This window comes from Rhopilema esculentum, unplaced genomic scaffold (assembly GCF_057945365.1).
Source record: "Rhopilema esculentum isolate cy_ngs unplaced genomic scaffold, ASM5794536v1 HiC_scaffold_37, whole genome shotgun sequence".
Taxonomy (NCBI): Eukaryota; Metazoa; Cnidaria; class Scyphozoa; order Rhizostomeae; family Rhizostomatidae; genus Rhopilema; species Rhopilema esculentum.
In genome coordinates this window covers 655,222-682,441 of record NW_028300848.1, presented here as the reverse complement: position 1 = coordinate 682,441, position 27,220 = coordinate 655,222, and the positions used below count along the sequence as shown (strand labels likewise).

The 27,220-nt window shown below is 36.0% G+C and overlaps 3 protein-coding genes across 3 annotated transcripts; all 3 read left to right on the top strand.

Moving 5' to 3' along the window:
- The first annotated feature begins 1,251 nt into the window (after positions 1-1,251).
- On the top strand, positions 1,252-27,128 carry LOC148957117 (zinc finger protein ZPR1-like). Its single transcript, XM_089115919.1, has 13 exons — positions 1,252-1,548; positions 3,583-3,744; positions 12,468-12,558; positions 13,034-13,104; positions 13,785-14,049; positions 14,784-14,812; positions 15,654-15,720; positions 16,209-16,292; positions 16,614-16,690; positions 17,715-17,825; positions 18,447-18,536; positions 24,950-25,015; positions 26,934-27,128. Exons 1-13 carry the CDS (start codon positions 1,426-1,428, stop codon positions 27,033-27,035), a joined length of 1,338 nt encoding a protein of 445 aa, XP_088972045.1. The 5' UTR covers positions 1,252-1,425; the 3' UTR covers positions 27,036-27,128.
- On the top strand, positions 5,465-11,160 carry LOC148957118 (uncharacterized). The gene is made up of 3 exons (XM_089115920.1): positions 5,465-5,656; positions 8,895-9,143; positions 9,704-11,160. Exons 1-3 carry the CDS (start codon positions 5,554-5,556, stop codon positions 10,591-10,593), a joined length of 1,242 nt encoding a protein of 413 aa, XP_088972046.1. The 5' UTR covers positions 5,465-5,553; the 3' UTR covers positions 10,594-11,160.
- Positions 18,543-23,454, top strand: LOC135684361 (cysteinyl leukotriene receptor 1-like). The gene has a single exon (XM_065199895.2). It carries the CDS (start codon positions 21,557-21,559, stop codon positions 22,721-22,723), a length of 1,167 nt encoding a protein of 388 aa, XP_065055967.2. The 5' UTR covers positions 18,543-21,556; the 3' UTR covers positions 22,724-23,454.
- Positions 27,129-27,220: the final 92 nt, after the last annotated feature.

Below are 27,220 nucleotides of genomic sequence, written 5' to 3'. Positions count from 1 at the left end.
TACATTGTTTCAACAAAAAAGAGCTTCAGTTGCATTTTCTGAGTTTTATTTTCAATTTTCGGTTGCTCCGGAAGCAATTTCAACATTTTTAGACACCCAAGCACAAAGTACGTATCTCTAAATTCACCATAACAAAATCCCTCAAGCAAAGGAAAGTTTTTTATTGGAGGTATTTTACAGGTACACCTATCATTAAAGCTCAATTTTTGTGTTTTCGTAATCATGGATAATGTTCAGAAATAGAATAAACTCGAAAGTTTTTGCAATTTATATCTTAACTACATGCAATTTCTTGATAAATTTCATATCATTTCCCGCTTGAACTGATTAAAACTTTCTGTTACTTGTTACGGTTATTCGAATTTTTTTAGTTAAAATACTTTGGCGTCTGTATGACCATTTTCTAGCGAAGGGTGCAATACTTTCGAACTGTAAGTGTAAAACTTTAAGAGAAATTTTGGGGCATAACTCCTTATGAATGTATGATGGATGTTTCATACATTTTAAAAAGAAAGTATTGATTGACTTTTCTCAACAAAGTATTCCGAGATGGTATATCCTTCATGCTTTGATTTATGATGCTTCTAAAACTGTCAGTGTTCCATGGGCTCCGAGGCAGAATGGAATCACAGCAAAAGATTTTGAAAAAGCTCTTTTGTTTTTCAAAAAGTAGGGGGAGGGGTATGCACAGTGTTCATTTCCTTCTCGCATCAAACACACTTTACTTTCCGTCTATACTTTCGCTGTCGATCAATACTTCAGACTTCATCTCGAGGCGAAGATAAACATATGCGTGTCGAGCTAGAGGCGAAAGCGCTGATCGGTGGACGAAAGACAGAAATGTATATATGTTGCTGTTCCTAGCCTCGTTTCTGTTTTGTTTTCCCAACTGGGAGGAGATTGAAAAAAAGATGGGGGAAAAGACCATGAATTCATAAACCAAGCTAGGGCAAAAAGTAGCAATAAAAGTCCGACCTAAAGAAAATCTCCAGATTTGCCCGACAGATATATTGGCAGCCATAAATTTGCCCGACAAAATCTGCTTTTTTGAAGATTGGGGGGTGCAGCACCCCCCATACCCCCCCCAGTAGTTTCGCCCCTGCCGGCACAGTGCAAGCGGGGTCTTCATTCAACTCATCAGAAGACTTTCTACAGGAGGGTAAGCATTTGCAATTCAATTCAAGAGTCTGCAGGTGGGCTACTTTAACCGTACTTTGGAGTACCACCCTAATTTCAATGCTACCACCTTTACCTAACATGAAGCTTCTGGAAATTGTGCACGATTTGCACGTTGGTAAAAGTCGAAGCGGTAAAAATCCTAAAATCACGTTTTAGGCCAGAGATAGAAAGTAAACCTTGGAACTGACATATTACCAAGGTATTGGAGTTAATATCCTAGATAATTAAAGTCTGTTTTTTAATACGATGGCCTTAGAGAGCACAGACGAAAAGTCCCAGAACGTTCCTTTATTCAGAAACCTTACTGCTGATGATGAAGATCAAGAAGCCAGCGTAATCCAAAGCATGTGTACAAGTTGCGAGAGAGAGGTAATACATGTCATATTTATATCAATGTCTTGTTTGATTATTTATCGCGACCAAGAAATACTAATCTGTATCAATGGCATCCGAACCGAATTACATATATATTGCTCATGAGGCTCAATTTGATATTGCGTCTGACATGTTCAACACAAAATGAAAAAGTACCCCGAAGATATGATGGTTCTTGAAGCCCTCATGATTTCTGTACACATAAAAAAAAGAAAAAAGCTACTTAAAATACAAGTATGATCCAATTTTACACTTCGCTAGAATAACAATGACATTTTCGTACAAAATTCTGCTCATTCGAATCTCCATTGATTTCAATCAAATTTCACCGTGCGCAAGATTCTTAGGACAAAATGATATCTCAGGGTTGTCTTTTACGATTTTTTATGAGCAGGAAAAGAAATTCAGTTATAGTTATATTGGAGGGGAAATCAAGCTTTTAAAAAATGCACGGGAAAGATTAGGTGTGCAAATTACATGAAGACAAAGATCAATCAAAAAGTTGAAACTCATAATTAAAGCTTACCAGTAATGAATGTAACTGCAACTTAATTTTGCTGCTACCATATTCCGGTTGCTGTGAAATTGCAATATTGCAAGGGGCCTATTATGAAAATCATCCAATTCTATTGTCTTATGTTTACCTGAAATAATTCCGCATGACAAAAAGTAGGAACTACTTTAACTATATGTCAAGCGAATCTTTTGATTCTCGAACACTTTTCTCTCCAAATTTTTCTTTTTACGCATGTCTTGTGCCCATATTTTTCAGATGAACTCTGCAAAAAAGTGTCAGATGGCCTATAAATCTGAAGTTACCTTCTATGTGCTTTCTCTTCCTTCCCCCCTTTTATATTCTACCATGTTAGTAACTTTTACCCTGTTTTCAAAGTGTTCACAACAGCGCTAAAGACATATGCGTCTTATGCTAAGGGATAATAACCTTATACCCTTGAGTTTCCAAAGTTGGATGTGTTCATCTTCTTAAGTCAAAAACTTATGGTCAATCATGCATGAAAAACTTATAAAAACTGATCAGTTTTTATCAGTTTTTCATGAATATACAGTCTATTTTTGGCTGAAAACTTTCAGTTAAAAACTTTCTAAAACCAGGCCTTTTTGTTTCATGCAGGTTAATTACAACACCCGTGCCAAAGTAATGGGGCAAGCTATTGACCACCCTGATAACAAAATAGTACCTCTTCTGCAAAGGATAGTAGGAGCATTTATAGGAACAAGTTTGTTCCTATAAATTGTAGTATTCCTTAATGAAAGGTGAAGTTGCTAATGAAAACAAAGCATTATTGTCTCATTATTCATGAAACTCATCTTGTATCAAACAGCTCGTCTACAAATTGGTGGTGAATACCTCCTTAGGTCCTTTGGTATTCCTTAAACAATAATTGTTGAATGGGCAGTGTCCCTCTAAGCTTAAACAGATTGGCACTTTGTCACCCTTGTGAACAATCCCTAACAAAAAGGCCTGTTAAATCTGATTGTGTATTTCAGGCTTTTGTTTTTTGGCAATGGTGCAAGCTAGTGTATACCTTGAAGTCAGTTCATACACAATTTCATTGGCATGGCTTCATATTTGAAAATACTGACCAACTTTTTCTTTATTTGTTGTGTATTCCCTAGATTCACTGCTTAATTGTACTTTGAGGATTCAAAATTAAGAAAAGTGCTTACAAAACGTAATTTTAACAACAATTAGTTTTAAAGGGCAACTACCTTACATTACTTGATGTCCTACTGTCAAATAGTTGCATAGATCTATGGCACACTCTTGCTAAAAAATCCTGTGTGACAGAGAAAGTGGGGAGCTCTTCCTGTTGCCTGCTATCCACAATCAAGCACAACAGAGCTTGGGGAGGATTGGGCCAGGGGGACGTCCACTCCAATTTTAGAGAAGAAACAACATTCCAGAGAAGAAACAATAATATGATAATATTTGCCTTTGTCATCATAGCTAGCAACATAGCACTTTACTTATTTGAATTAGAACCTGAAAATTTTTTTATATTTTAGGGTACAACAAGACTGCTTTTCACAAAGATACCTTTCTTTAAAGAAATTATTCTAATTTCATTTGAATGCCCCCATTGTGGTAACAAGAATAATGAGATCCAATCAGCTGGACCAATTCAAGATAAAGGCAGTCGAATTACAACAAAAATCACAGGCCTAAAGGTGTGTTTTTATTATCAGAGGTATTTCTAAACATTCTTTTATTTTACATAGAAATAAAAAGCTCCTTATTCATTATAAATCATGTTTTTTATAATCAATTAGAAGACAATTATATTGAACAATATGCTGCAGAAAAGTGTGTATTAAACAAACATGAAAATCTTTAGCTACTACAATCTTCCCCGTCTCATTTCCCCCTGTATTTTATCCTGACCACGACCCTCTGCCACCTATTCATTTGATAACTTATGTGCCTGACTTGTAAAAATAATTTGATTCTTTGCCTTAACTGGCAGCTGTATTTTAGTGGCAAGCCTGTCTCGGTATTTATCTTATCATCAATTGAAGCGTGTGGAGACTTTATTTTATCTTTCTTAACTTGGATTTCAAACAACCTGTAGTGATCAATTCATAAAGAATTTATGTTTCTTACACATTCTTGAAACAGAGAGCAAGTGTTTGGAAACTTCCTCAAAAGCTAAGCGCTTTCCCCTTTCAATCTAGAAGATTTTATGCTTTTTTCACTTAAAAAGCTGTTAAATGCCAATGGAAATAGGGAAGGCATTTAACATTTAGAGAAAAAGCTCTGAAAAGTATCTGTGCTGAGAGGTTGCATTTTCAGAACTTTAGTAATTGCTCTATGGATGTGGTCCTAGGAGACTCAGTTCTGTGATCAATTCTGCGTTTGGAAAGGTACCCTTAATGGAAAGGTCGTTTTCAAGGTGTTTCAAGGGCATAGTTTGCCTTAAAATGTTGCAGCCTTTTTGCAGGGTGTTTTTGAAAGTAGAAATGAAAACAGAGCTCAAAATAAAATGTTCGGGGAACAATGTTTTGGCAGTAATTAAGGGTATCATGGCAACATTGATAAAAGAGGAATTTCCAAGAAGATGGTACCATGGAATGTTTTAATAGTAGCTGCACCATCTACTAGGATTCTTGGCTAGATTGTTAGAGGAATGATAGAGAATTATGAGTAACATCATAGAATTGTGCCAGGATATCATATCAAATCAAATTCGTAGCATTACTCAAGGATATTTTAGAAACAATTTTCTCTTATCTCTAACCATGCCAATAATCTAGGAACATGATTCAAAATTATTTGAATAAAGTTTCTGGATGCAGCAGCATTGTCAAGCATTTTGTTTTATTTTCCGCAAAAGTCGATCATTTCCATTTTCTACTCCATGTGAAAAATATGGATATTCTTCATATCAAACTCGGGGGGAGGGGGGGGGGAATGGAAAAGCAAAATTTTTGTTTAGGTAGCAGGGGAATGAACATGAGCATGGGGACTTTCTTCTCACCTTTAGTAAACGATCCCCAGAAATTTTTTTGCAAGAAAACGGGAATCTTATCTTTGTGCCGAATGGATTGGAGATACCGTCAGTCAGTCACTTATGATGAAAGATTCAAGACATGGTCTGGCTGCAGGCTTCCCCATTCATTACGGAGATCCAAAATTAGGCATTGTTTTATTATCGTCGGTGAAACCAACAGCGGTGTTATGTGCGAGGGGAAGCTAGGGTGTGATGGATCCTTGACGCATTTACACTCAAGTCATCATGATGTTTACGCACGCACAGTAGGTCAGGCTTTGCCTGTCAAGTCAAACTAAGCTCACAGTTGAAATATTGCTCAAGACAATAGACACAGTGACGTCACTACCATAAGCTGACAACAGGAGACGAAGGTGAGAAGTATTGTCATCGGGTGCTTTTTAAAGATATTTATTGTCTGCGAAGGACCTATGTACGACACACACCGAAGAGAAAGCAGTTGCATGCAAGTATTTTCTGAGCACGCAAGATGAAGTTTTTCGTGTTTATCGTTGTCTCCGTGATGGCGATCCATGGCATGCCAGCTCCAAGGGTATTAAATGACAACCACTGGCCCACAGAGAATCAGCACGGTGAGTTGTTTAAAGCATAATTAAACCCACCTTACTTGAACTGTATACTATTAATTTTCTCAGCGATGACCTTATCAAGAATCGGAATAATTCTTAGATTGATATGCAAATTTCTATTTAATGAAAATTACTATTTACCAGTGTGGCACGGTTCTAAGCCCACTTCGGGGCATTGAATCCAGAACATGGAACACATTTCCATCGTCATTGTTATCGATGAAAATTTCTATTTATGTATAAGCGGCCCGTTTGACAAACAAGCATCTCAGTTGTCAATTCACTCCCACCTCAAAACTGGCAATTTTCCAACCCACCTCGAGGCAATGAATCAAGAGCATGAAACACATTGCCATTGTTATCGATGTATGTTTTAAACGATGCATAAACATAACTGCTACGTTGAATAGTAATTCCTTGTTCATTATTGGTTATTTGAAGTGACTCTGATCCTTCAATACATGCTTGTGTCTCATGAATGAAAGAAAACGAGGGGCGAAGCACTCCATTTCAAATTCGCAAATATTTGGTGGAAATCCGATTGTTTTATTTCAAAATCTCACACGTTATTTGAAGTTAGAAGTTGTGAGTTGTGCCTTGTAAAGGCACTCCAAGACACTGCAGTCATTTGCTGTGGCCAAGTCAAATTTACAAAAATGAGCACTCTTTTCATAGCAAGCAAAAGTTTCCTTTCTTCCGAGGCTCGAATTTCCTGACTGTCTGAAGAATTGAGGCTCTGGTGCTCTTAAGATTATAACGTGCCCTTATTCCATACAACTTCATTTGCATACTATAGATGGTTTCGAAGACCCCTTAATAACAGCTTGGCAAGACATTTTCAGTAGCACTGTTGATAAGCTGATAAAATCCGCTCGGTTTTGTTATCATCATCATGGGAGTAAATTATAAAACACGCATTGCTTTTCTTCTTTTAATTTTCATCTAAGGCCGAGTATGAGGCTGGGTATGTTCTTATCTTGTTTAAACTTTTGAGAAAATCAAACCTTGTTATTGGTAGAAAAGATTTTCTTGCAAATAAGGTTGTTTCGTAAGCTGCTCTCTTAGGCGTTTTTTAGCTTTTCGTTTCATTCTATTTCTAGCCAACGAATACCTTTGAATGTGACACTTTTCACGCTGTTACGGTTGCTTGACCGTAGAAAATATTCATTTTATATGATATTCTTATGAAATTAGCCTTGAATATATCAAAATTTCCTGAATATCGTGACTAATTGAACTGATGTCTTTATTTTCACGTGACGTCATCATTAAAAAAAGAAAAAAATACGCAATGAATTATGCATACAGCTTTCTTAAGTCATTATTTTGATGGCAAGTTGTTCTGCAGACGTTTGAATTGCAATTCTCGTCACATAACAAACTAACAATATTCTAAAAAATGGAAATTAATATTGAAAAATTTGTCTTCTGTTTTAGAACTACTATTTTTGTGAAACGGTGCAAAAAGCCAAAAGGAAAATGAAACCTTGCAAAAAAACTAAAACTTAAGTTTTTATGGATATTGTGATGTGAATGTCTCGTAGATTTTATGACGTAATCGTTCCTTCCTCTACGTCACTCATTATCGCGTTTCCACTAAGCCATTTCGTTTGTTTATTTATATCGGGCGCGCTATTTGTTCACTCGTCACCTGAAATAGCCCTTCCGTTCGTTACTAACCGTTTAATCGAGTTGAGCGAAGTTTTGCGATGTTGGGAAAAGGTGATTATCTTTTTCACTAAACTGTTTAGGACAATGTGGAGGTAGAGGGAACTTGTTGGGGAATTTGCTTTTTGTTTGCTTTGTTGTAAACTTTTATACAAGAGCAAACTTTATTACACCACTGATGCCAGATTTTTTAAGTACTTAATAACATTGTGAGAACGTGGCTATCCTTAGATGGCAAGTTTAAGAAATAATCGTGTTTGTCTGAAATTTTTCTCCCATGTGAACAAATCAGAGCAGAATTTGTCAGCAAATCCACCGTGCTACTGAAAATGTTTGTAAAACTGTTATAAATTGGTCTTTGAAATTAGAAATATCAATGTCGAGCCTCAAATTGTCAAGAAATGAGAACACTAAGCCACTGTTGAAGCATTGACTATGGTTAAAGTTATCTTGTTTGTATAAAAGAAAGAATGTAAATAACAACAGAGGACACAAATCTTCAAATGGTTGCTCACGGTCGTTTAGTGATGGAGTTAACTGAACAAGAACCCCCAAATATTGTGAATGAAACCAGAAAATAGATGAAATGACGGGAAAGAAATGCGCATTGATACTACACTCTTATTTTTATAAGAACACCAGCCTCAAAATTGGTCAAAAGGTAAGAACAAATTAAGAACAAGCTGAGGCTGAGCTACTGTAGAATGAAATTTTGAACAACGTTTTATCTCAAAAACGAGGATTTTTTGCCATATTTTGGTGCTTTTTCGGTGAATATTCAAACATGGCGGCAAATGAAGGTTGTCTCACGCACTTTGTTGGCAAAAGAGGCCTGAACACCTCCCCAGAACGAAAAGCTAGAAATCGCACTGCTTATACCCTATAAATTAAGAACAAATTAAGAACAATCCAGCCTCAGATTTTCGAAAAAATTAAGAACAATCAGCCTAAGCTCAAATTTACTGGTTCTTATAAAAAAAGAGTGTAGTGTTCAAGGGTTAAGAGACAGAAAGTAGTACAGCCTGGTCTAAAGGGGATCCATCGTTCTTGAATATTTAGGGCCTACATGTCTTGAACAATTTTCTGTTTTTCTAGTTGTATGATACCCGTTAAGCAGGGGCGCCCAGAGCCACTCCGGGTCCAGGGGCATGCCCAGTTCTTTGGCCCCTTCCTACCCAAAGGAATAAACCTAAGATGCATTTAATATAAATTTAAGATGCGTTTAATTGTCTTTATTTACTTTTAATCTTTATTCGTAAAGCATTGTTAGACTTTTCAAGTACAGATATGATTTGTTTTCTTTCGAATAATATTTTAATAAGAGTAATTTAAGGATAATGCAAGGCCCAAGCTTTATGAAGAATATGTATTGAAATAGACGTATCCTCCCTTCAAGTCATTTACACTATAATGCGACTCATTCTCACATTGAGAATAACTTTACATACCTAATACCCTGTCGCTTGAGAATAACATAAGTCAAATTAAGAATGTTGAGGCTCAGCAAAATATTGGGTATTCTTATAAAAAGTGTGTATCGATTCTTAATGTGCGTTCGATATTTGTTTTGTAGAATGCGCCAAGCACCTTCGCGATCAATGCATTCCCGAAATTTTGAAAGCAAATGAAACATGTGGTATCGAGCAGCTTGTCAGCTGTCTTGAAAGGGAAATCAATTTGACAGCAAGCTGTGGTCAGTGTAAAGCAACACGTAACCAAATGATGTCGTACATGAATACCATCAAATCTGATTTTCTACATGGGAATAGCTGCCCCAATGAAGATGATGTTGATATGTTGATCAAGACTCTTACAAATCCAGGTAACCATAGAGTAATCAATTAATGGTGATTGGAGGGTAATAAGTTTTAATATAATTATAGTACCATTTATAGAGATAAATATATCTAAATATCTCTTTAGAAATATCTCTAACTTTTGAAATCTTGGATCAAATCCAAACTCAAAGATGAACAGTAAAAGTAAAATTATTTTCTAAACTGCTATAGTTAATATTCAATTAATTAGCACGTCGGCATAGAAACATAAATTTAGTTTTCATATTAATTTTAATGTGTTTCAAGTCGAAAAGAATTAAAAAATACACGAAATTACTATGCAATTTACAAGAAATTTTGTCACTAATTTTTATAATATGGTAGAGCCTTCAGACAATCCTGAAATTTTAACGAAAAGTTGTAAAAGCAGCATTTAGCAGCTCGTGATATTATAAATTTGCAAGCATTGACTTTCGAAAACAAATATTTTGAACCATAGCCACTTTCAAATATTATGATTTTGCTCTTGAAGCTCAGTGTATATCTGTCCCAAGCCAGATTTGTTGTCCTTCTTGATTTTAAAATGATTATATAATTATTGTAGACCCTTACGATGATTCGTACGATGGTTGGTACGATGATTGGGATAGTGAAGACACATACTATGAAGAACACCCAGATGATAGTTTCGATGAAAAGGACCCAAACGATGAAAATGACACCAAAAGTCTTTTCAGCTCGTTTAAAAGCAAACTTCACAACGTTATTGAAAAGATATTTGGCAATGAAAGCTATGAAGAGGAAAAAGAGATTCCTGAAGATAAGAAAGGAGGCGTCAATACAACTGATGCTGAAGGTGATGACTGGTTGCCGTTTGATTGGCTCACATTTGGTGAAGACTGGTTCTGGGAAAATAACTCCACGGTGATTGGTAATGCGACTTACAACGTGACTAGCGAAGAGGAAGAGGAGGTCTTGGAATTAACTGACGATGAATCAGATGGCCTTCTATATGATATCTTTGGCATGTTAGAACATGATGATGAAGTCTGGGAGGAGTGGGAAGAAGATAACCTTGACGATGTAGGTGATTGGGATTACCATGTAGGCGATGGGGACTACCTTGAAGAAGATGGGGACTATGATGATGAAGATGGGGGCTACCATGATGAAGATGGGAGCCATCATAAAAAAGATGGGTACCTCGACGAGGGTGATCATCACGAAGATGGAGATTACCATGAAGTTGATTACCATGAAGGTGATTACCATGAAGGAGATTACCATGAAGGTGATTACCATGAAGGTGATAACCATGAAGGTGATAACCATGAAGGTGATAACCATGAAGGTGATAACTCCGAAGGTGCTTACGAGACGGATGGCAGCCTTGATCTTGATGCCTTTGGCGAGGAATATGCCCCCAAGGGCACACTCGATGGCACCGGCTATGGTGAAGAGACAACTGATTCTTATGGCACAGAAAGTCTTTGAGATGACCATTATAAGTCGCTTGATGGGGCTTTTGATGGTGGACTCTTCAATTCTTGGTTTAAACGTTGAAGAACACAAGTTTATTGACTATTTTTATAAACCATCTGTAGATAATGATTCATGTTTTTTAAACAATACATTTTCTTTTTGTTTAACTTTTTTGTGGGTTTAATTCCCGTCAGATCCTTTGTCATACTGCCTAATAGCAACATTGCAAACAAAACCTGGCCTTTTTCTGAAAATTGGCCCACAGCTTAGTCAGCTGTTCAATATGCCGTGGTGTTTCCATGATAGAATGCACACTGGAACCTTCTTTTTCACTTTCCTGTTGGTATTGTGTGTACCAAAATCTGCACTACTTTCTTCTAGATATTGTCATATCGAATAGAACTTTTGATATTAAGAATTATTAAAAGACATATCTTCTTCAATACAAGGATGAATGTTTAATCATTTATAAACAAAAAACCAACGTCAATACCGTAGACCGTGCTTAAGGTTGAACTAAACTTGTTGAATTTTTCAGTTTCTTTTCAGCTTTTCAACTGATGTACTTTTCTTACCATATTTCTGCTAATTCTTGTAGTTCTCTGCCTTCTTCGATATAGTTTCAATAGAAGCAAACTTTGATAATTAATGATATGTGTCTTTAAGGTGCATGTCTTCGGCGCTTTTTTTAAAAATTGTAAATTTTTGGATAATACGCTACAGAAAACGGTAAACCCTCTATTGGACCCTGCAGATTTCTTTATGATTTCTTATATTATAAGAGGATAGAGGATATGACGTCAAATATGATAAATCATTTCACTTATTTTTCTATTTCTGTGAGGCAAACTCTCAAAAGCATCTTTGTGACATGTTTAACCCTTAAAAAGTAAAAGTCGAACCATTTGGGATGTAAAAGTTCAGTAAACCTCGGGGTGCGGTATAGAAGATTTACCGTATTCAAGGCAGGCGTCCTATCCAAAAACTTCAGATGAAGCATCTATTCATTTTAAAAAAATTCTTCCAATGCCTTCTGCTTGTTGTTCTATAAAAGACAGGCTTGCCATTTGCTACTTGTTTGCGAAGTAAAACCCTTTTTGCCCTTTGCTAATCCGCTGTGCTATAGCTTCAGAAAGCAATTATTTACAGCTCTTGGTGCCTTGAAATTAGCCTCATCTGAGACACCAACGTTTTTTTCCTCTATGTTCGAATTTTGTAAATAGCATTTTAATTTAATTAAAATTTTAGTTTTCATTTGCAAAATATATTGATAAAGAACAGGTTTTAGCATAGGTTTTTTGTCAAAAAGATACCGTTTGAAGGAACCTGTAACGGTCCATGGAATACCAGTTGCATCTTAAGTCATCTCGATATCGCTATCTGAAAACTGGGTTTGAGTATCTACTTGTGAAGAAGCCTTTTTAAGTAGTCTTTTCGTTTAATGATATTTCGAAGTCTCTGAGTAAGTTCTCAAGGACATTCATATCTAAATATTTCTAAACTCGATGAAGCTTTTTCAACAAGCTGACGTTTTTCACGTGATATGTTGATATCTTGCCTCTATAGGCTCAGAAATAAGATACGATTACTTTGCCTCTAGAAAGTTCAAGATGTTTTTGACGTACCCTGGAGACATTCCCTGACGCTCCTAGCAATGCAATACTGATGTGTGAATTTTATGCAGTCTGAAATTAAACCAGAGATCGCCTTTATCTTCTAAATGCAGTGGTTTCAAAGAATAAATAAAATTTAGCATAAGTAAGATTGGTCACAAATTATGAAAATATCAGAATCTGTTATAACACCATCACAAAACATAAATTCGAAGCTTTTCAAGAATTACTCAACCTCCTCCCTTTCTCATCGAAATTTCTTATTTTTGACAGGATTTAAATCGGCAAGTTGTCAAGCAGTCATCGGCCTCGTTTCGAATACCTGAACTCGATCTGGAGTCAGAGGCTTTCAGCCAAAAAGGAGGTAAGAGTGCCTAGCACTGCAATAACTTTTTTATTTGTATTTTATTTTAACACTCTTTCTCATCAATCATTGTAGGTGCAATATATGGATTGTTTCAGTAGAACAGTCACGAAAATTGTTAGTTTTTTCTCCGAAAACTTTTATCAACCTTTGGAAACCTTTGTTAGAAAAAAGGACGGGCGTGGTTTTTGTTTAGCACTTCCATTTCTTTAGTTTTTATCGGCCTTCTTAACAGTCATTGACAATATGACGACCATGTTTCCCGGACTCGCTTCAGTCGAATCTGATTTTTTGTTACCAGAATTTAACCGGAAGTATTCTAAATTTTACAAATTTCGGTAAATCATAGAATAGCATCATCCTAGCCATCACTTTTTCAGCTTAAGCTTTGTATTTTTTATTGTGTTTATGTACTTCTGGGTTCTGAATATTCTTTTTTAAAAATTCTTTTATGCAACGTATACTTTTTTCGTAGCGTTAACGACTGTTGAAGGGGTTTTGCAGAATGTGATTGACGGGCTGGAACAGCAGCAGAAGATTCGAAAGGTAATACAATAAACATAAGGGGTTTATATTGTAGATATGATCGTCATGAACAGATCACTTTCATAAATAGGAAGTAGGGTAGACCAAATCTGGCTGAAGTGTGAATCGTGGTACATTTACATGGAAGCTTTGGTAGCTTTGGAGTTCAAAAAGATTCTCTGGAAAAATTGACTTCTTTTCTTAGTTTTTACTGTCTGTCTTCGACAATAGGCATATTTATGTTCCAAAATTGGTATCTACATTGTGATTTTGCTATGATTTCTGCAGCGTTAGAATCTCTTTTATTGTATTGTCTGGATAGGTTTCCAAGTTCAAATTTTGGCAAGAATGTGTCCAAGTAACACTCTTAAAAGGCATAGGGGACCTAGGCTGTGGGAGGGCGACAGCCCCCCTAATCAGACAAAATTTGGCTCCACTCGTACTGTTTTATCTCGATTGAGCAATAATATTCGGGCATGATCCATACCAGCCTCTCTAAAAATTTAGCATCCGTTACGCTCGTGCATATAGTGGCAAACATAACACTGTTAGGACATTCAGATGTTTAACCCTCTTCACAGGTCAGTCGTGAAATGAAACCCCATCATTTACCATGAATAAAAGCAATGCCATGTTTGCTACAGCCGGTTGCAATCGTACCGTTTTCTAGCTCACGAATTATTTCACGACTTATTTTGTAGGTCACTGACAAAGAAACAGCAGCAAAAATTGAGGCGTTTATAGAGAAAGTGAAGGTATACCAACGCGGCGAGAAAGAGTTCACTTTGATCATAGAAGATATATCTGGAAATAGTTATGTTGAGAACCCGCATGCCCCTAATAATGATCCGAATACGAAAACAGAACTTTTCAGTAGAACTACAGATCAGAACGAAAAACTTGGGTTTTTCGAAACGACACCAGAGGATCCAGAAGTCGAACAAGAATCTGAACCAAAACCAGAAGGTATGAATGCGAGCACCTATTGCAAATTTAAGCATGAATTAACGATTTTGCTATTGCATCAATGTATAATTTTTAATTGATACGAAAAAAGGGTAAAATCCCTTTTCTGTAAGGTAAGTTCTGTTTGCGTCAGAATATTTGTTTCCTTTCTCTTTCGTTGAAAATGAATAAGGAGTTCCACAGATCCGTGAAGGGTGCTGGCTTACATTCAAAAACTGAAGAATTTTTGAAACTTATTTGCCGAATCTGAACAAAGATGCGTTTTGTTGCTTATTGGAAATAGAAAGCAGTTTAATAAAAGGCTTCTTTGCTTTCTTGTTATACATTTTTTAATACATGGCTTCCTGGCATTTGTTTCTGTTAAAGATGCAGTGGCGTGGCTGCGTTTTTTCTGTTAAAAGATATTCCTTATTTAGAGACATTCTTTTGGATTATATTTTCTATGTCAAAAACATTGGAAAAATGTTATTTTATGACGTCATCTATAAAAACAAAAAATCACATTTCGCCAGATAGGGACAAAAACAATCTGAGGCCGTGTATTAATGAAAGCAATTTGTATGTATGTTTATATGTTGCTGGTAGTTTATATTTATGAAAAATGTTTGCACAGGACAAGATTTTTCAGGTCGTTTTCTCCGTCTCTCCCATTTTTGATATTATATTACCTATTCGTATTTGGTAAGGGGTTGTAATTTTCCATGTAGGTATTAAATTAATCTTTTCTTTGCTAGAATCACAACCGCTTGATTTGAAAGAGGAGGTACGATGTTATTTCTGTTTATACTTTGTGTGACTTTGTGATATATCTATGAAGTGAGACAAATGTTTTGATAAGCAAGCAGGGTATTCATTCAAATTTGACGAGAGTAGAGCCTAGATGGATTCTTATTGCACAAAAAGTAGTACAACCAAGACTGTATATATTTTTAGTTGCACAATACACTGAGGATACGAAAGCATTGCACAACTCCAAGCAATAATGCTGCCGCTGCTGCAGTATATTTTATCTAGCCGAAATCCTTTAACTTTCGAATAGTGCTAAATGTGTAGCCTGTGTTCAAGACCCCTAACCAGACATCTACTTTCAACTTAGGGTTCTGGAACAAAGACTATAAATGTGTAGCTCAGATTTGTTCATAGCGCTGTTTACTCCTATATCAAATTGTGAAATGCTTCGTATCCTCATTGTATTGTTACATTGAAACATCTTTGATTGGTGACGTAGCTGGATCGTAACAGGCAAAGCTGGAAATAAAATAAAATGATCACGATTTATTGCTTTTTAGGAAGGTTTTGAATCGTCTTTACCAGCGGTTTTTTTGTTTCTTCCCCAGTCTCACCGTTTTCTTTCTTCTTTGTGAGAAAACTTGCGGCATTTGTACAAGGATGTAAGACATTCCCTTTGGGAATCAACGAGTGCTATAGAGGAATTAATTTAACTCTTATCCTATACTTGATTTTTTGAACCCCTTTAAGGTAATTTGTGAAATTATCCTGTATCTTTACAGATAATTAAGCCATTTAAGCATTTATGCATTGATTTATGCAATTGATTCTGCGTTCCATTCTTGCGATTTGTTTCAGACATGTTGTTGTTCCAGGTGTTACAGTTTCCCTGCAACTGCCACAACTGCAACTCACCAGCAGTTACAAACATGAAAATTGTTCGTATCCTTTCCAATAAGCGATTTCAGGTGGCCAGCTTATGACCCAAGGTCACAATCGATAGCCTAAAGGCAGTCAAGGTTATTCAAAAAGCCTCAAATCCAAAAGGTGAAACTAAAATTTCATAGTTTAAAGTTTATAATTCAGTGTTCCATACCTCTGATTTGTCCCTACTTTAGAGTCTGGCCTGACCACAGCCAAATAACTTATCTGTTATGTTACTCTTTGGTGAATTTTCATTGAACGTTTACTCTCTAAAATCTCTAAGTGCCAAGAATTGCTAGGGAAAATACAGCCTTTTGCTTTTGGAGGGTGTTTGGCGAAGACAATGAAGACATGAATGCGCTAGAATAAACTGTGTTCCGCCATATTTGGATACTGATGAAATATCTAGGTCTTGGTTGCCGGTTTACTTAACATTGCTTCTAAGTTTTGTTGACTTCATTAACTGCCCATGATCATGAGCGAAGAATTTCCTTAGCCTTTTGAAGAAATACCTCATTTCAAAGAAGTGATTATTATGGCTACCAATTGTGACAAATGCGGTTACCGAACAAACGAAGTTAAATCTGGAGGTAACGTATTTAGCATTCCGTGTGTTTGCTGGGATTCTTAAATATTACAGTAATTATTTATTTTTTTGAAAAGTTGCTATTTTATTGTTTTGAAAATGAAGTGTCTAAGGTGAAGAAGCAAAGTTCTTTGTAAGATCTTTTGAAGCATGCTGTAATAAAACCTTCACCAGGAAAACCGTGTGTCGAGTGTATTCCAAAAATTTAAGTATATACTGTTTTTCATACTGGTTTAAATTTCTTTCCTAGCTTGAATTTCACACATTATACTTCGATGTAACTGCACATGACTGTTTTACGAAATCTTGAATGTTCAATTTTCAGGCGGGGTGGAGCCATGTGGTGTGAAAATTACCTTAAAAATGACAGATGCTTCAGATCTGAACAGAGATGTGCTCAAGGTAATTCTTCGTACTGAAACGGTGTCATTGACAGCAGTTGCGTCCTTTGACCAGGGAGGGAACAAATATCGGACCACGGGAGCAATTGTCCCTGAAATTGTTTTGGGTCCCAAAAGAAAAAAATCAAAAAGTCCAATCCACAAAATCCAGAAAGAATAAATCCAAAAGGAATATAAGAAAAAGAAAATTGATAAATCAGTCAGCACTGATTAATCTGTCACAAAGACGCAGAAATATCCTTAACAGATATAAGACGTAATGTTTTAACTTGAGCAAACTGCAATGATCAACAAAAAAGGGCTGCAGCAAAATTTGCCTAAAATTTATAGAATCAGTGGGAAGCGCAGTCAAAATTATCAATTTGGTTGCTTTGTACCAGATCAGCATACCATCTACTAGCAGCAGCTTACTCCAGAATAATATTTTCAAAAGTCAAAGGAAAGGAAAGGACTACTGTCAATTTATATGGCAGTTGTCTGTGTGGCTAGTTTTTAGTACAGAAAATATTTGTTTTTTAATTGCGGTCCCAGTTAGAAACAACTTTTTCCACCCCTACCTTTGACCTTTTAAGGAGAAGGTTCAGTATAATTTTCTGAAAATTTTCTCCAGTTTTACCCATAGTCAAGCTATTTAACAGACCAATTAAGAATTTGCTAGCCATTTTTGCGTTATATCACAATATACCATTATATCGTAATTTAGAGAGTTTAGGAGACTATTGAGAAAAGTAGCTTTTTCCATTCATATTTTGATGGGGGTCAGAATTTTAATTTTATCTAATTTTGTGTTTAGATTGAATTGAAAATAGTTTTGGAAATATAAAACAATATTCAAGTCAGCAGACGTGTCATGTGACAAGTTTTGGTGGCTCTTAACAACGTAATCAAATAAGCTTAGATCCAGGTTATGCAGCCCTTTAAGTTCACATTCTAGTAAATATACTTGCATGTATGTCGTAATGGCTAGTAAGGGCTATGAAATTTCTGCTGTTCCCAGTAAGATCATTAGAGCTTTCTTTACTTAGTCTGAAACATGCCAAGTGATGATTCCTGAGTTGGACTTTGAAGTTGGTTCCGGGTCGATTGGTGGACGGTTTACGACAGTCGAAGGTTTGCTGACGTCAATAAAAGAACAGGTTAGTTTTGAAGTATGAAGGAACTAGGTCCCGAGCAATTTCGGTTGTCACCTGATTTCCGATTGGTTAGATTGTACAATAGGCTGTTGTTTCTTGTTCCAATCGTCGCTCGGAGAGGAAAGAGCCAATTTGATTTTTTCTTTTAATTAAAATTTTTGTCTTTGCTAGCTCTCTCTGTTTGCGGTACTTTTTGGTGCTTTCTCTTGATTTATTTAGATAGCTTAACTTACAAAATAATATATTAAAAACCTAACGACAAAACAAGAAGGTTCCATCTATTTTAGCATGTGCAGGACTAAGGCTAGTATGCAAAGCTAAAACCATGTGTGTGACTTTGTCATAATTAAAGTAAATGCAGTATTAAAGTTCCCAAGTTCGTATCCAATATTTGATATCAGAAAATTTGAATATGAAATTTATTAATAATTTTTCCAACCTATTCTAGTTTTTGTTTGCTTTATTTTGAGAGCTATCTTTTTTTAAATATTTTATTATTATATTTTTTTTCTTAAGAAAAAATTGAAGTTCTTTTTTTTTAATTTCTTGAAAGCCTTTTTCTCTCATCATGGCTCAGTTTTAATTTCGATAAATGTCATAATTCTTTGTTTGCTCTTTTATCAGCTAGAGACATCATGTCCTTTCTTCACTGGTGATAGTGCTGTTTCAGATAGCAAACAACAAATGAAAGAATTTGTCGGAAAACTAGACCAGGTTTGTATTGTATCCGGAATCTCTATCCGCTTGGAAAATCCTTCTTGAGTGAAATTCCTTTTAAATAGGGTGTAAATTTTTATTCCATGTACTAAGTATTTCCCCTTAAAAAATGTGAACAGTTTTTTGGCGGTACAGAACTTGAAAATGGCTTTGAAAAAAGCAAAAATTTTAAAGAGTATTGGCTAAAAGTATTTTCGTCTGACACCCCTCAGAGCATAAAACGTCAGAATGAGGGTCCGAAAGAACACGATGAAAAATATATACCCAGTTGAGGATCAAAATAGGCCAATCAGAAAAACGCAAGCACAAGCCCGATATAGTTGACCAATCAGGTCCGCGTGCCTAAAGAAAATTTACCACTGGAGTCCAAGAGAGAAAACAAACTCCTTCTGTCTACACAATGGCGGCTTTTTCGTTTGTATGTATGTAGATCGATTCCAAAACTGCTAGATGGAAAGACGACCGGGCTCTGCCAATTATTCGAAACATATCGTCATTATAGAGTTTAGCACAATCTGGGTTGTCTAAAAGATGCTGACCGATGACAGAATCGCTTGTTTTAACAGTGTTACTAGACCTACAAGATCGAAGAGGCTGTTCTCTTCGAGGGGCAGTTTTGTTTCTTATGATGGAAGGAGCATGTTTTATCCTATCCCCCACTCTAAGTATTATAACCCTAAATATTCGAGTTCAAATAATTTTTGCTCCGTTCTTCTGTTCTGCGTTTATTTCACACTTTTAAAATTATGCTTCTAGCCTCTTAACACTAACTCTTACCACTAACCGGTTCACTTGGTTAACAAAGCGCTCTGTGCAACGTTGTTCTCCATCTTAGTAAATTCTGTAGGCAATTCAAGGAAATTGGCAAAAATTGAAAATCAGCGGGTAATTAGCCTTGATGCGTATAAGGCACCTTGAAGAAATGAGCTTTGAAAAATACCAGCCTGTTAAAGATCTTTTATTGCTGCATCTTGAGCCCATGTGTAGGTTTCTTGTAATTAGTTAACACGATGGTGGAGAGTTCAAACAATGCTTGTAATGTGCGAAAAATAGATATAAACAAAGGCTCTAAAGAGTGTATTATAGGAAAGTGAAGATCTTATGATCCCCATCGTGAGTCAACTTATTTGCTTTTGAATAACTTTGATTTTTATTAAGATCGTTTCACTGGCGAAAGCTGATGTAGTGTTTATATTTATGGACCATTCCTTGAACTCTTGCATATTATTTGAGTTCCTCGGCTTCGTATATCGTTTTAAGGGTTTTTGTTTTTTAACCAGAAAGATTTTTCTCCAATTTTCGTCGAAGGTTATCATTTATTTCATTCAGGAGGCTTTGATAAAAATGTTGAACAAACCTGCTGAGCCCGTTCCTTGCACGTTGCGCTTCTCTTGACTCGTTCCTTGGTGAGCAGACAGTTTTGGGCAGAACTTCTAGAATAGCCCTTTTTATCTGTACCAATTGTTTGGTACAACCGTCCTTGATCTTGCTTTTGAAGTTCCCTTGCGCACAATTTTAATCAGTTTACTGCTTATTTTCTTTGTGCTATCTTATTACACAAAATAAGCCACCCTTTTGATCCAAGTTTCTCTGTTTGACAAAATTAGCAGCAAGTATGCTCTTTTTTTAGATTTTTTCAATAAGATCTTCTCCATTTCTGTAAAAAATTTGTCCCTTATTTCCCATTTGAAATCACCAAGCAAGAAAATCTGGATCGTTGTGTTTGTTTTCAACAAGCCTTCCAATTCTTGGTGGACTCTTTTCTAATGCCTTTGTCATAGTTGGTTTTCACAGTTGAGTTAGAGCACATGCTCCACAAAATTTCCAGATTTCTCGTCTCATTTTTGTGCTTAGCTGGCTCTTGATTTTGGCTAAGACAAGGCAACGAATTAAGTAGTAAGGTGTGTAATAATTGCCACAAAAATTCATTCTTTTGGTAATAATTAGTTGAATGCTCATAATGAAATTCCTGCTAAAATAAACGAAGTCTTTTGATAATGTCTTCTTGACGTCAACAATTATTTTATAAGCAACCAATCCCCGTATAAGCCCCCCTTTAAATTAACTTTTCCCCTAATTACGTCATGGTGCAATGCATTTTGGTGCTTGTAGTTAAACCCGCGAACGCTTATTCATGTTTTGTACGACGATCGGACGAATTTCTGTTATCATTTAACGCTCTTTCTATCTATCTGAAGCATATGTGAATTTAAATTCATAACTTCAAAAATATCTTATTAGAAATCCTGTAGGAAAAATGCATGATACCAGCCAATCAAATGCCTTTAAATAGTGCCTCTTTGCTCCTTGTGTTCCGTGAATGAAAGACGTTAATGGCTTCCTTTCACGACGAGGTTTCTCTTAATTAGAAAATAACGTAGGTGGAGCGGAACTGCGTGATTGTTGACGCAATCCAAAGAAACAAAAGGGTCCTATTAGTAATAAAAAGTTATTCAAAACACCTACGTTGACCATCAAAGGGGGGTCATGATTTTTCACTTTCTCGTGACTCGCTCTTTAGGGTCTTTGTTAAAAGAATTATCGGTATGTGCAGCCTCCCCCGGTAAGATACAGAGCGTTGCCTGTATTTACTTCTGTTAGAGTAATGCAGCACGAGCATATTTTGAAGTATTTCTATCTAGCATGACGCTGTGTTTTTCGCAGCTGTTGTAACCTGGTGTTATCAACAAACTGCTCCTGGCTTCCAAAATATTATTAACAAACCGAAAGGCTGCAAACAAGCAGCTGAGAAACGCGAGATCCTGTGTTAAAGGCAAGAGTGTGTTGATGTTTCTTTCTGGAGAAAGTACGAAGACTAAGAAGCTTTTTGGTATTTCATCACAGCAGTTATACGCATTGCAACGTGCCTGCTGAAGCTTGGTATTTTTGCTGCCAAATTTATCACGTAAGAAATTTTCAGCGAGGCAAGGAGAAGACCAAGGAATTGTCATATTCTTCTTCCTTCTTAAACCGCTTCTTGTGGAAACAGATAGCAACAAGATCAACTTGTTTTGAAAATGACCATGACCAACAGTACTCACTTTCCTCTTTCCTTAAACCTCTCTTCGACGCCAACATTGCCTGTTACTACTGTTAAATTTCCTTTTGGAGATAAACCGTACCCTCCTGTTATCAAGAAAATCGGTTTTTCGATACTCCCAGCGATAATTGTGACCTCAGTGATTGGGAATTCATTGGTTATACACCTGACACACAAGTATGCATTGCTTAAAGGCGTAATGAAAGCATTTGCTATAAACATTGCTGTGTGCAACATTATACTGTGTTTCTTCCCGCTCCTCTATCTTTTTGAGCTAGGAACGGGCGATTGGTATTTTGGCAGCATTGGTTGTGACATCTTGGTTGTTTTCGAGTACGCTGTCCTGACGTCGGCAAACTTGTCCCTTGTTCACATCGCTCTCGAACGTCTTTGCGCCATTGTAAAGCCATTCAAAGTGAAGGTGGATCAAAAGAACGGTACATTTATGTTAATATTTTCGTGGCTAATCGGGTTTCCACTGGCGATACCGTTTGTAATTCTTCAACCGCGCTATACCGACGATGACCATCCAGATGCTGCTGCGCAGCCTGAATGCAACAATATGTGGGCAGTGACGACTGTTGGAATGTCCCGAGGTTCTTTGATTTACTATTGTGCTATGTTTGTTCTTTTGTACATCGTTCCGAGTATTATAGTAACAATGTGCTACACAAAGATTATTTACGTACTCATAAAGAAGATAAAGAGGCCTGGGCATCAAACCAAGGAAAGCAAACGTCAAGAGCAACGCAGGAAGCTGCGCACCATAAAGCTATTGTTAATAACTGTTGCAATTTTCAAACTCTTCTGGCTACCATCCTATGTCCAAGAATTCCTATTAGCAGGAGGAGTTGAGAACGTAGATGAAAATTTAAAAATTCAAATTATCAATTTAGTCTGTGCCTCACTGGGCTATTTGTACTGTGCGGTGACACCCTTTCTATACTTCCTCTACAACGAGCAGTATCGAAATTCATTGTGGCAAATGGGACGGTCCGTTGCTGCCTTGTCTAGGGGGTCATCATCAAGCAAGAATGCATATTCATTGAAGACATTTAGTACTCCAGGTACTAAACGGAAAAACGATAATGTTCAGGAGCTGGGAATTGTCAACAAGGGAGTGGAAGATAAAGTTACAAACTGATATTGAAGCTTTTTTTAATCAAAGCTGCGGACACTTGCAATTCATTAGATTTAGGCCAGGTCTTTTTTACAAACAAACAAGTTTCCATTTTCATTTATTAATCAAACATTAAAAGTAATTTATGTTGAAGAAACATTGAAAGTAACTATGATGCCTTTGGCTTTCAGTTTGTGCTTTCAAGATCCTTTGTTCTCAGAGAGCTCTCCTTTCTTGTTTCCCGTCTCAAATGTGAACTAATATATAATGATTTCCAATCGCCTTTTCGATGCCTGTAACACAGTTTTTTGTACGGCAACTGCATCGTGGGATATTATGAGTAGCATAGAACTTTTCAAGGTTTTTCTAAACTAATGGAGGCTTCTGAATGAAAGTTGTCCCAATTTTCCCCCTTGTGTTAGAAACAAGAAAATGGATTATATGGAGTTGATGAAAACATTTAGGATTTGAAACAAGAACAATTTAAGCAGTATATATATAATTAGAAGGACAAATCAAATGAAATCAGATTTCAGTCAAGATGCTAGCAATCAAGTAACGAGGTAATTGTATAGTTTATTGAACTCTAAATTTAATTTAACGTTATTTAGTTCTATCTAACAATGGTCCACATAAGCTGTACAGCTGCCTTAGATAAAACCTGTTATATCAAAATGTGTACTGTATATATTATTTGGTAAACTTTTTAGTTTCAAACAATATTCTATGTCATGCTGTAGATAATCTTTAGCTCGACTCTCGTTGTTTTGTTTTGTTCATGGCTAGTCTATCATCTGCCATTTGAGATTCTTTTTAGTAAAACCTGTTTTTTGAAACTCCGTTATTTCATCGATTTCATTTTAATCGGAATGACACTGAACCCAGAAAACCTTTGCTTGGCCGGTGGTTTGTATCAGTATACGTAGAGATCAAAATATTTTTTTTTATTTCATTCAGATTTTACTGCAGTATATCTCCACCACTTTCTTGCATTATAGTAAAAGATTCTTTACTAGTGTAACGAGTTACTGGCCATCGTGGAAAGATGATTTTGATTCTATAGTCTTGACCTGTTTTTTATCAAAGATATTTTGAAAATTAAGTTTATGCAATAAAAACAAATATAACGGATTTTTGACAACTGAAACTTTTCCTTGCCTAGTACCTCGACGAAGCCGCAGCAATAAAATATTTTTAAAAATCTTAAAAAGGCGTTTACCAAAAATATTTTTAACTTCGACCTTCGAAATCAATACAGCAAGCTGACACTGTTTAACTTCGACCTCTTAAAGTTATGCCAATTTTCGAAAATATTTGTTTTTTTATCGCCCTTGCTATCTCCCGTACTGAGCCCTTATGCGAGATCGTCTTTTTGCCAGTGTTTCTTCTATTGATTTTACCTCTCTCCAGCAAATATAATTTATCTCTAGTTAGACATTCAGCACCTTCAGTGCTTCTATTTCATTGGGTGATGTCCGATAATACGAAGGCCAGACCCGATATTTTGCTGTGTCAAGAACTCTATAAAGTGGCTTTGAAAAAGGCAAATATTTTATAACATACACTTAGTGAGCGAAAGTATTGCACAGGCTGAAACAGAAATGGCGGCACTGCAGCAAAAATGTTTAGCTAACCAAAATTCAAATGGCCACAGAAAGTTTCATAAAAGTCGAAAGATGACTTTTAGTTGAGAAATTATGGAAAATGTATTAAGTTTTGATACTGAAAATTGAAAATGCAAGAGTATTCTTGATTTTTGCCTTTTCTAAACAATATCGACATTTGCAATAACACGTAAATTGAGAGATGATGATTGTACCTGTAAGACATTTGCAATAAAAAAGTTCAATTTTGCATCAATTTGCGAGATATTGTAAAAATTAACTCGAGGATACTTTCTTTATGCTTTGGTGTCTAGAACTGTTCATTTTCGTCACTCTTGTTGGCTAGAGGCACGCGTCACTGATTGGACAACAATACCAGTCTTGTGCTTGCATTTTTCTGATTGGCCTTTTTCGATCCACAACTGGGTACATATTTTTACGTGTTCTTTCGGACCCTTATATGCTCTGAGGAGTGACAGACGAAAAAGCTTTTAGCCAATGTGTTGTAAAATGTTTGTATTTTCAAAGCCATTTTCAAGTTCTGCTCCGCCAAAATGTTTACTTTATAAAGTCATTCTTCTCGATGATTTTGTTCTTGGACAAATGTAAGGCAACATTTTCAATGATTCATTGCTGTTTTTCGTAGATCATACAAGGTGAAAACTTTGTAACAATTGTTCTAGATGATCCGGTTGGAAACAGTTACATCCAGGTAAGGAAAAATACCATACCTTATTTATCCATTAGAAAAGCTTAAAAGAATCGCACAGACCCAGACTATCTCGTGATTACACTCTTTTTTATAAGAACAATTTTATTAGAACACGAGACTCAAACTTGGTCAAAAGTTCAGAACAAATAAAGAACAGGCTGAGGCTGAGCTAATGTAAAATGCGATGTTGAAAAACGTTTTACTTCACAACCGGGATTTTTGTACCATTACTGACAAAAATGTTCAATAATTCATTGCTCCAGAAAACGTTACATGAAGATCTTTAATTAGGAGGCATAACTCTGCTATTTAAAAGTGATAAAACCACAGAAAAACGAAACTCTCACAGTGCTGTCCGCTTTATCAAAGATCTTTGAACGGCTTCTTTATGCTCAGATGGTTGTCGTCGCGGATACGTTCTCAGTTCCCTACTTATGTTGTTTTCGGAACGGTTTCAACACACAGCATGCGCTGTTGAGATTAATGGATATTTGTAAGAATTCCCTAGATAAAAAGGGGTGGTTTGTCTCAAAAGCGTTTGATTGCATAGACCATGAGCTGTTAATTGCGAAATTAAATGCCTATGGTTATTGTAAAGATGCTCATTTGATGATTTATAATTACATGTCCGGTAGAAAAGGTCATACAGCACTTGGCGAGAAAATTTTGCAGGTGTTCCACAAGGATCAGTCCTTGTGCCTCTTCTATTTAGTCTATACATTAATGATTCCTTTTTCATGGTGACTGATACTGCAGTATGTAACTTTGCTGATGATACTAGAATTTTCGCAGCTGACTGTCAATTAGATAAGTTTTAGAACGGCTAGAAACTGATGCTTTTGTTTTATCAAAGTGGTTTCCAGCAAATTTTATGAAATTGAATGACGGGAAGATCTTCTAACTTTTGGAACAAACCAACACGATATTAAAATCAAAGTTGGAGAGGCCATTGTTGAAGAAAGCTCTGAAGAAAAACTGCTAGGGCTGAAAATAGATAAAAATCTTAATTTCAAAAGCCACGTCTCAAATATATGCAAAAGAGCCAGCCAAAAACTGCATGCCCTTGCCAGAGTATTGTCGTTTATGGGTTCTCCTAATGAACTTGCCCTCTCCGACTATGATCTTAATATCATCTTGGTTGTCCCAATGGTTAGAAGCACTAATTTTATCTCAAAAACGAGAATTTTGATCATGATACTTTTTCGGTGAATATTCACACTTGTCGGCAAGTGAAGGTTATCTCACTCACTTTGTTGGCAAATGAGGCTATCGTTTTCTATCATATTTATATTTTCGCTCTCTGCTGATGTATCGATGGAATAGCTTTATTGTCACGTAGAAATCATTCATATTATCAATACAACTATTCACGAATCTGTTTATAACGAAAGCAAGTGAGATAGGATTATGTTGCAGTATCTTGGTTTGTTGCAAAACGCTTATGTGATTATATTTTCACGAGGGACTTCAGTAAAAGTCCGCTTAACGCTAAAAAGTCTCATCTTTGTTCATCTTATCACTGACCTTAGTTATTTTGCGAGCTGGAATAAAAGCAAGTGTTTTTTTTTATATGTAAATCCTGCTATTAATGATATGTTGCTTAAGTTGCACAAAAAGACAACATAAAAAGTTGTTTTTCTCAACCTCTTAATTATCTTACTATCTGCCAAACTATCTTGCGACTTTTGAATTGAAAAACTAGAATGACTTATAATGGCCATTACTTTCTGATTTATTTGAGTCAAGTACACACTTTTTATGTCGTTGATTCAATTTATTCACCAATTTGTTTTGGTAATTTATTCACCAATTTATTCACCAATCTATTCACCAATTTATTCACCAATTTATTCACCAATTCACCAATTCTTTCGCTGTTCTTACCAATTTATCTGCAATGCTTTTTCATCTTTTGCAGAATGTATATGCTCCAGACCCCGACCCTGAAATGACAGTTGAAAAATACGAGAGAACATTTCAGCAAAACGAAGAATATGGTTTAAATGACATGAAAGTGTAAGGAAAACCGCGTCGCTTAATACGTATTACGTCTGCGACGTGCGGCATCATGATAATAATTCTGTTTCTTTTGAAATATATTCTTTGAAATCAATCCAGCCAACTATTATTTTACTTTTACCAAACTTCAGTGACGTTTTTAAATCTTAAAAGTTTTCCTGTCAAGGTATTGTGTGTGGCACTTCT

Coding starts and splice junctions, on each gene's coding strand:
- LOC148957117 (XM_089115919.1), top strand. CDS start 1,426: ATGGCCTTAGAGAGCACAGACGAAAAGTCCCAGAACGTTCCTTTATTC. Junction 13,105..13,784: donor AGCAGCAGAAGATTCGAAAG/GTAATACAATAA, acceptor CTTATTTTGTAG/GTCACTGACAAAGAAACAGC. Junction 16,691..17,714: donor TGAACAGAGATGTGCTCAAG/GTAATTCTTCGT, acceptor TTCTTTACTTAG/TCTGAAACATGCCAAGTGAT.
- LOC148957118 (XM_089115920.1), top strand. CDS start 5,554: ATGAAGTTTTTCGTGTTTATCGTTGTCTCCGTGATGGCGATCCATGGC. Junction 5,657..8,894: donor GCCCACAGAGAATCAGCACG/GTGAGTTGTTTA, acceptor TTTGTTTTGTAG/AATGCGCCAAGCACCTTCGC. Junction 9,144..9,703: donor CAAGACTCTTACAAATCCAG/GTAACCATAGAG, acceptor TAATTATTGTAG/ACCCTTACGATGATTCGTAC.
- LOC135684361 (XM_065199895.2), top strand. CDS start 21,557: ATGACCATGACCAACAGTACTCACTTTCCTCTTTCCTTAAACCTCTCT.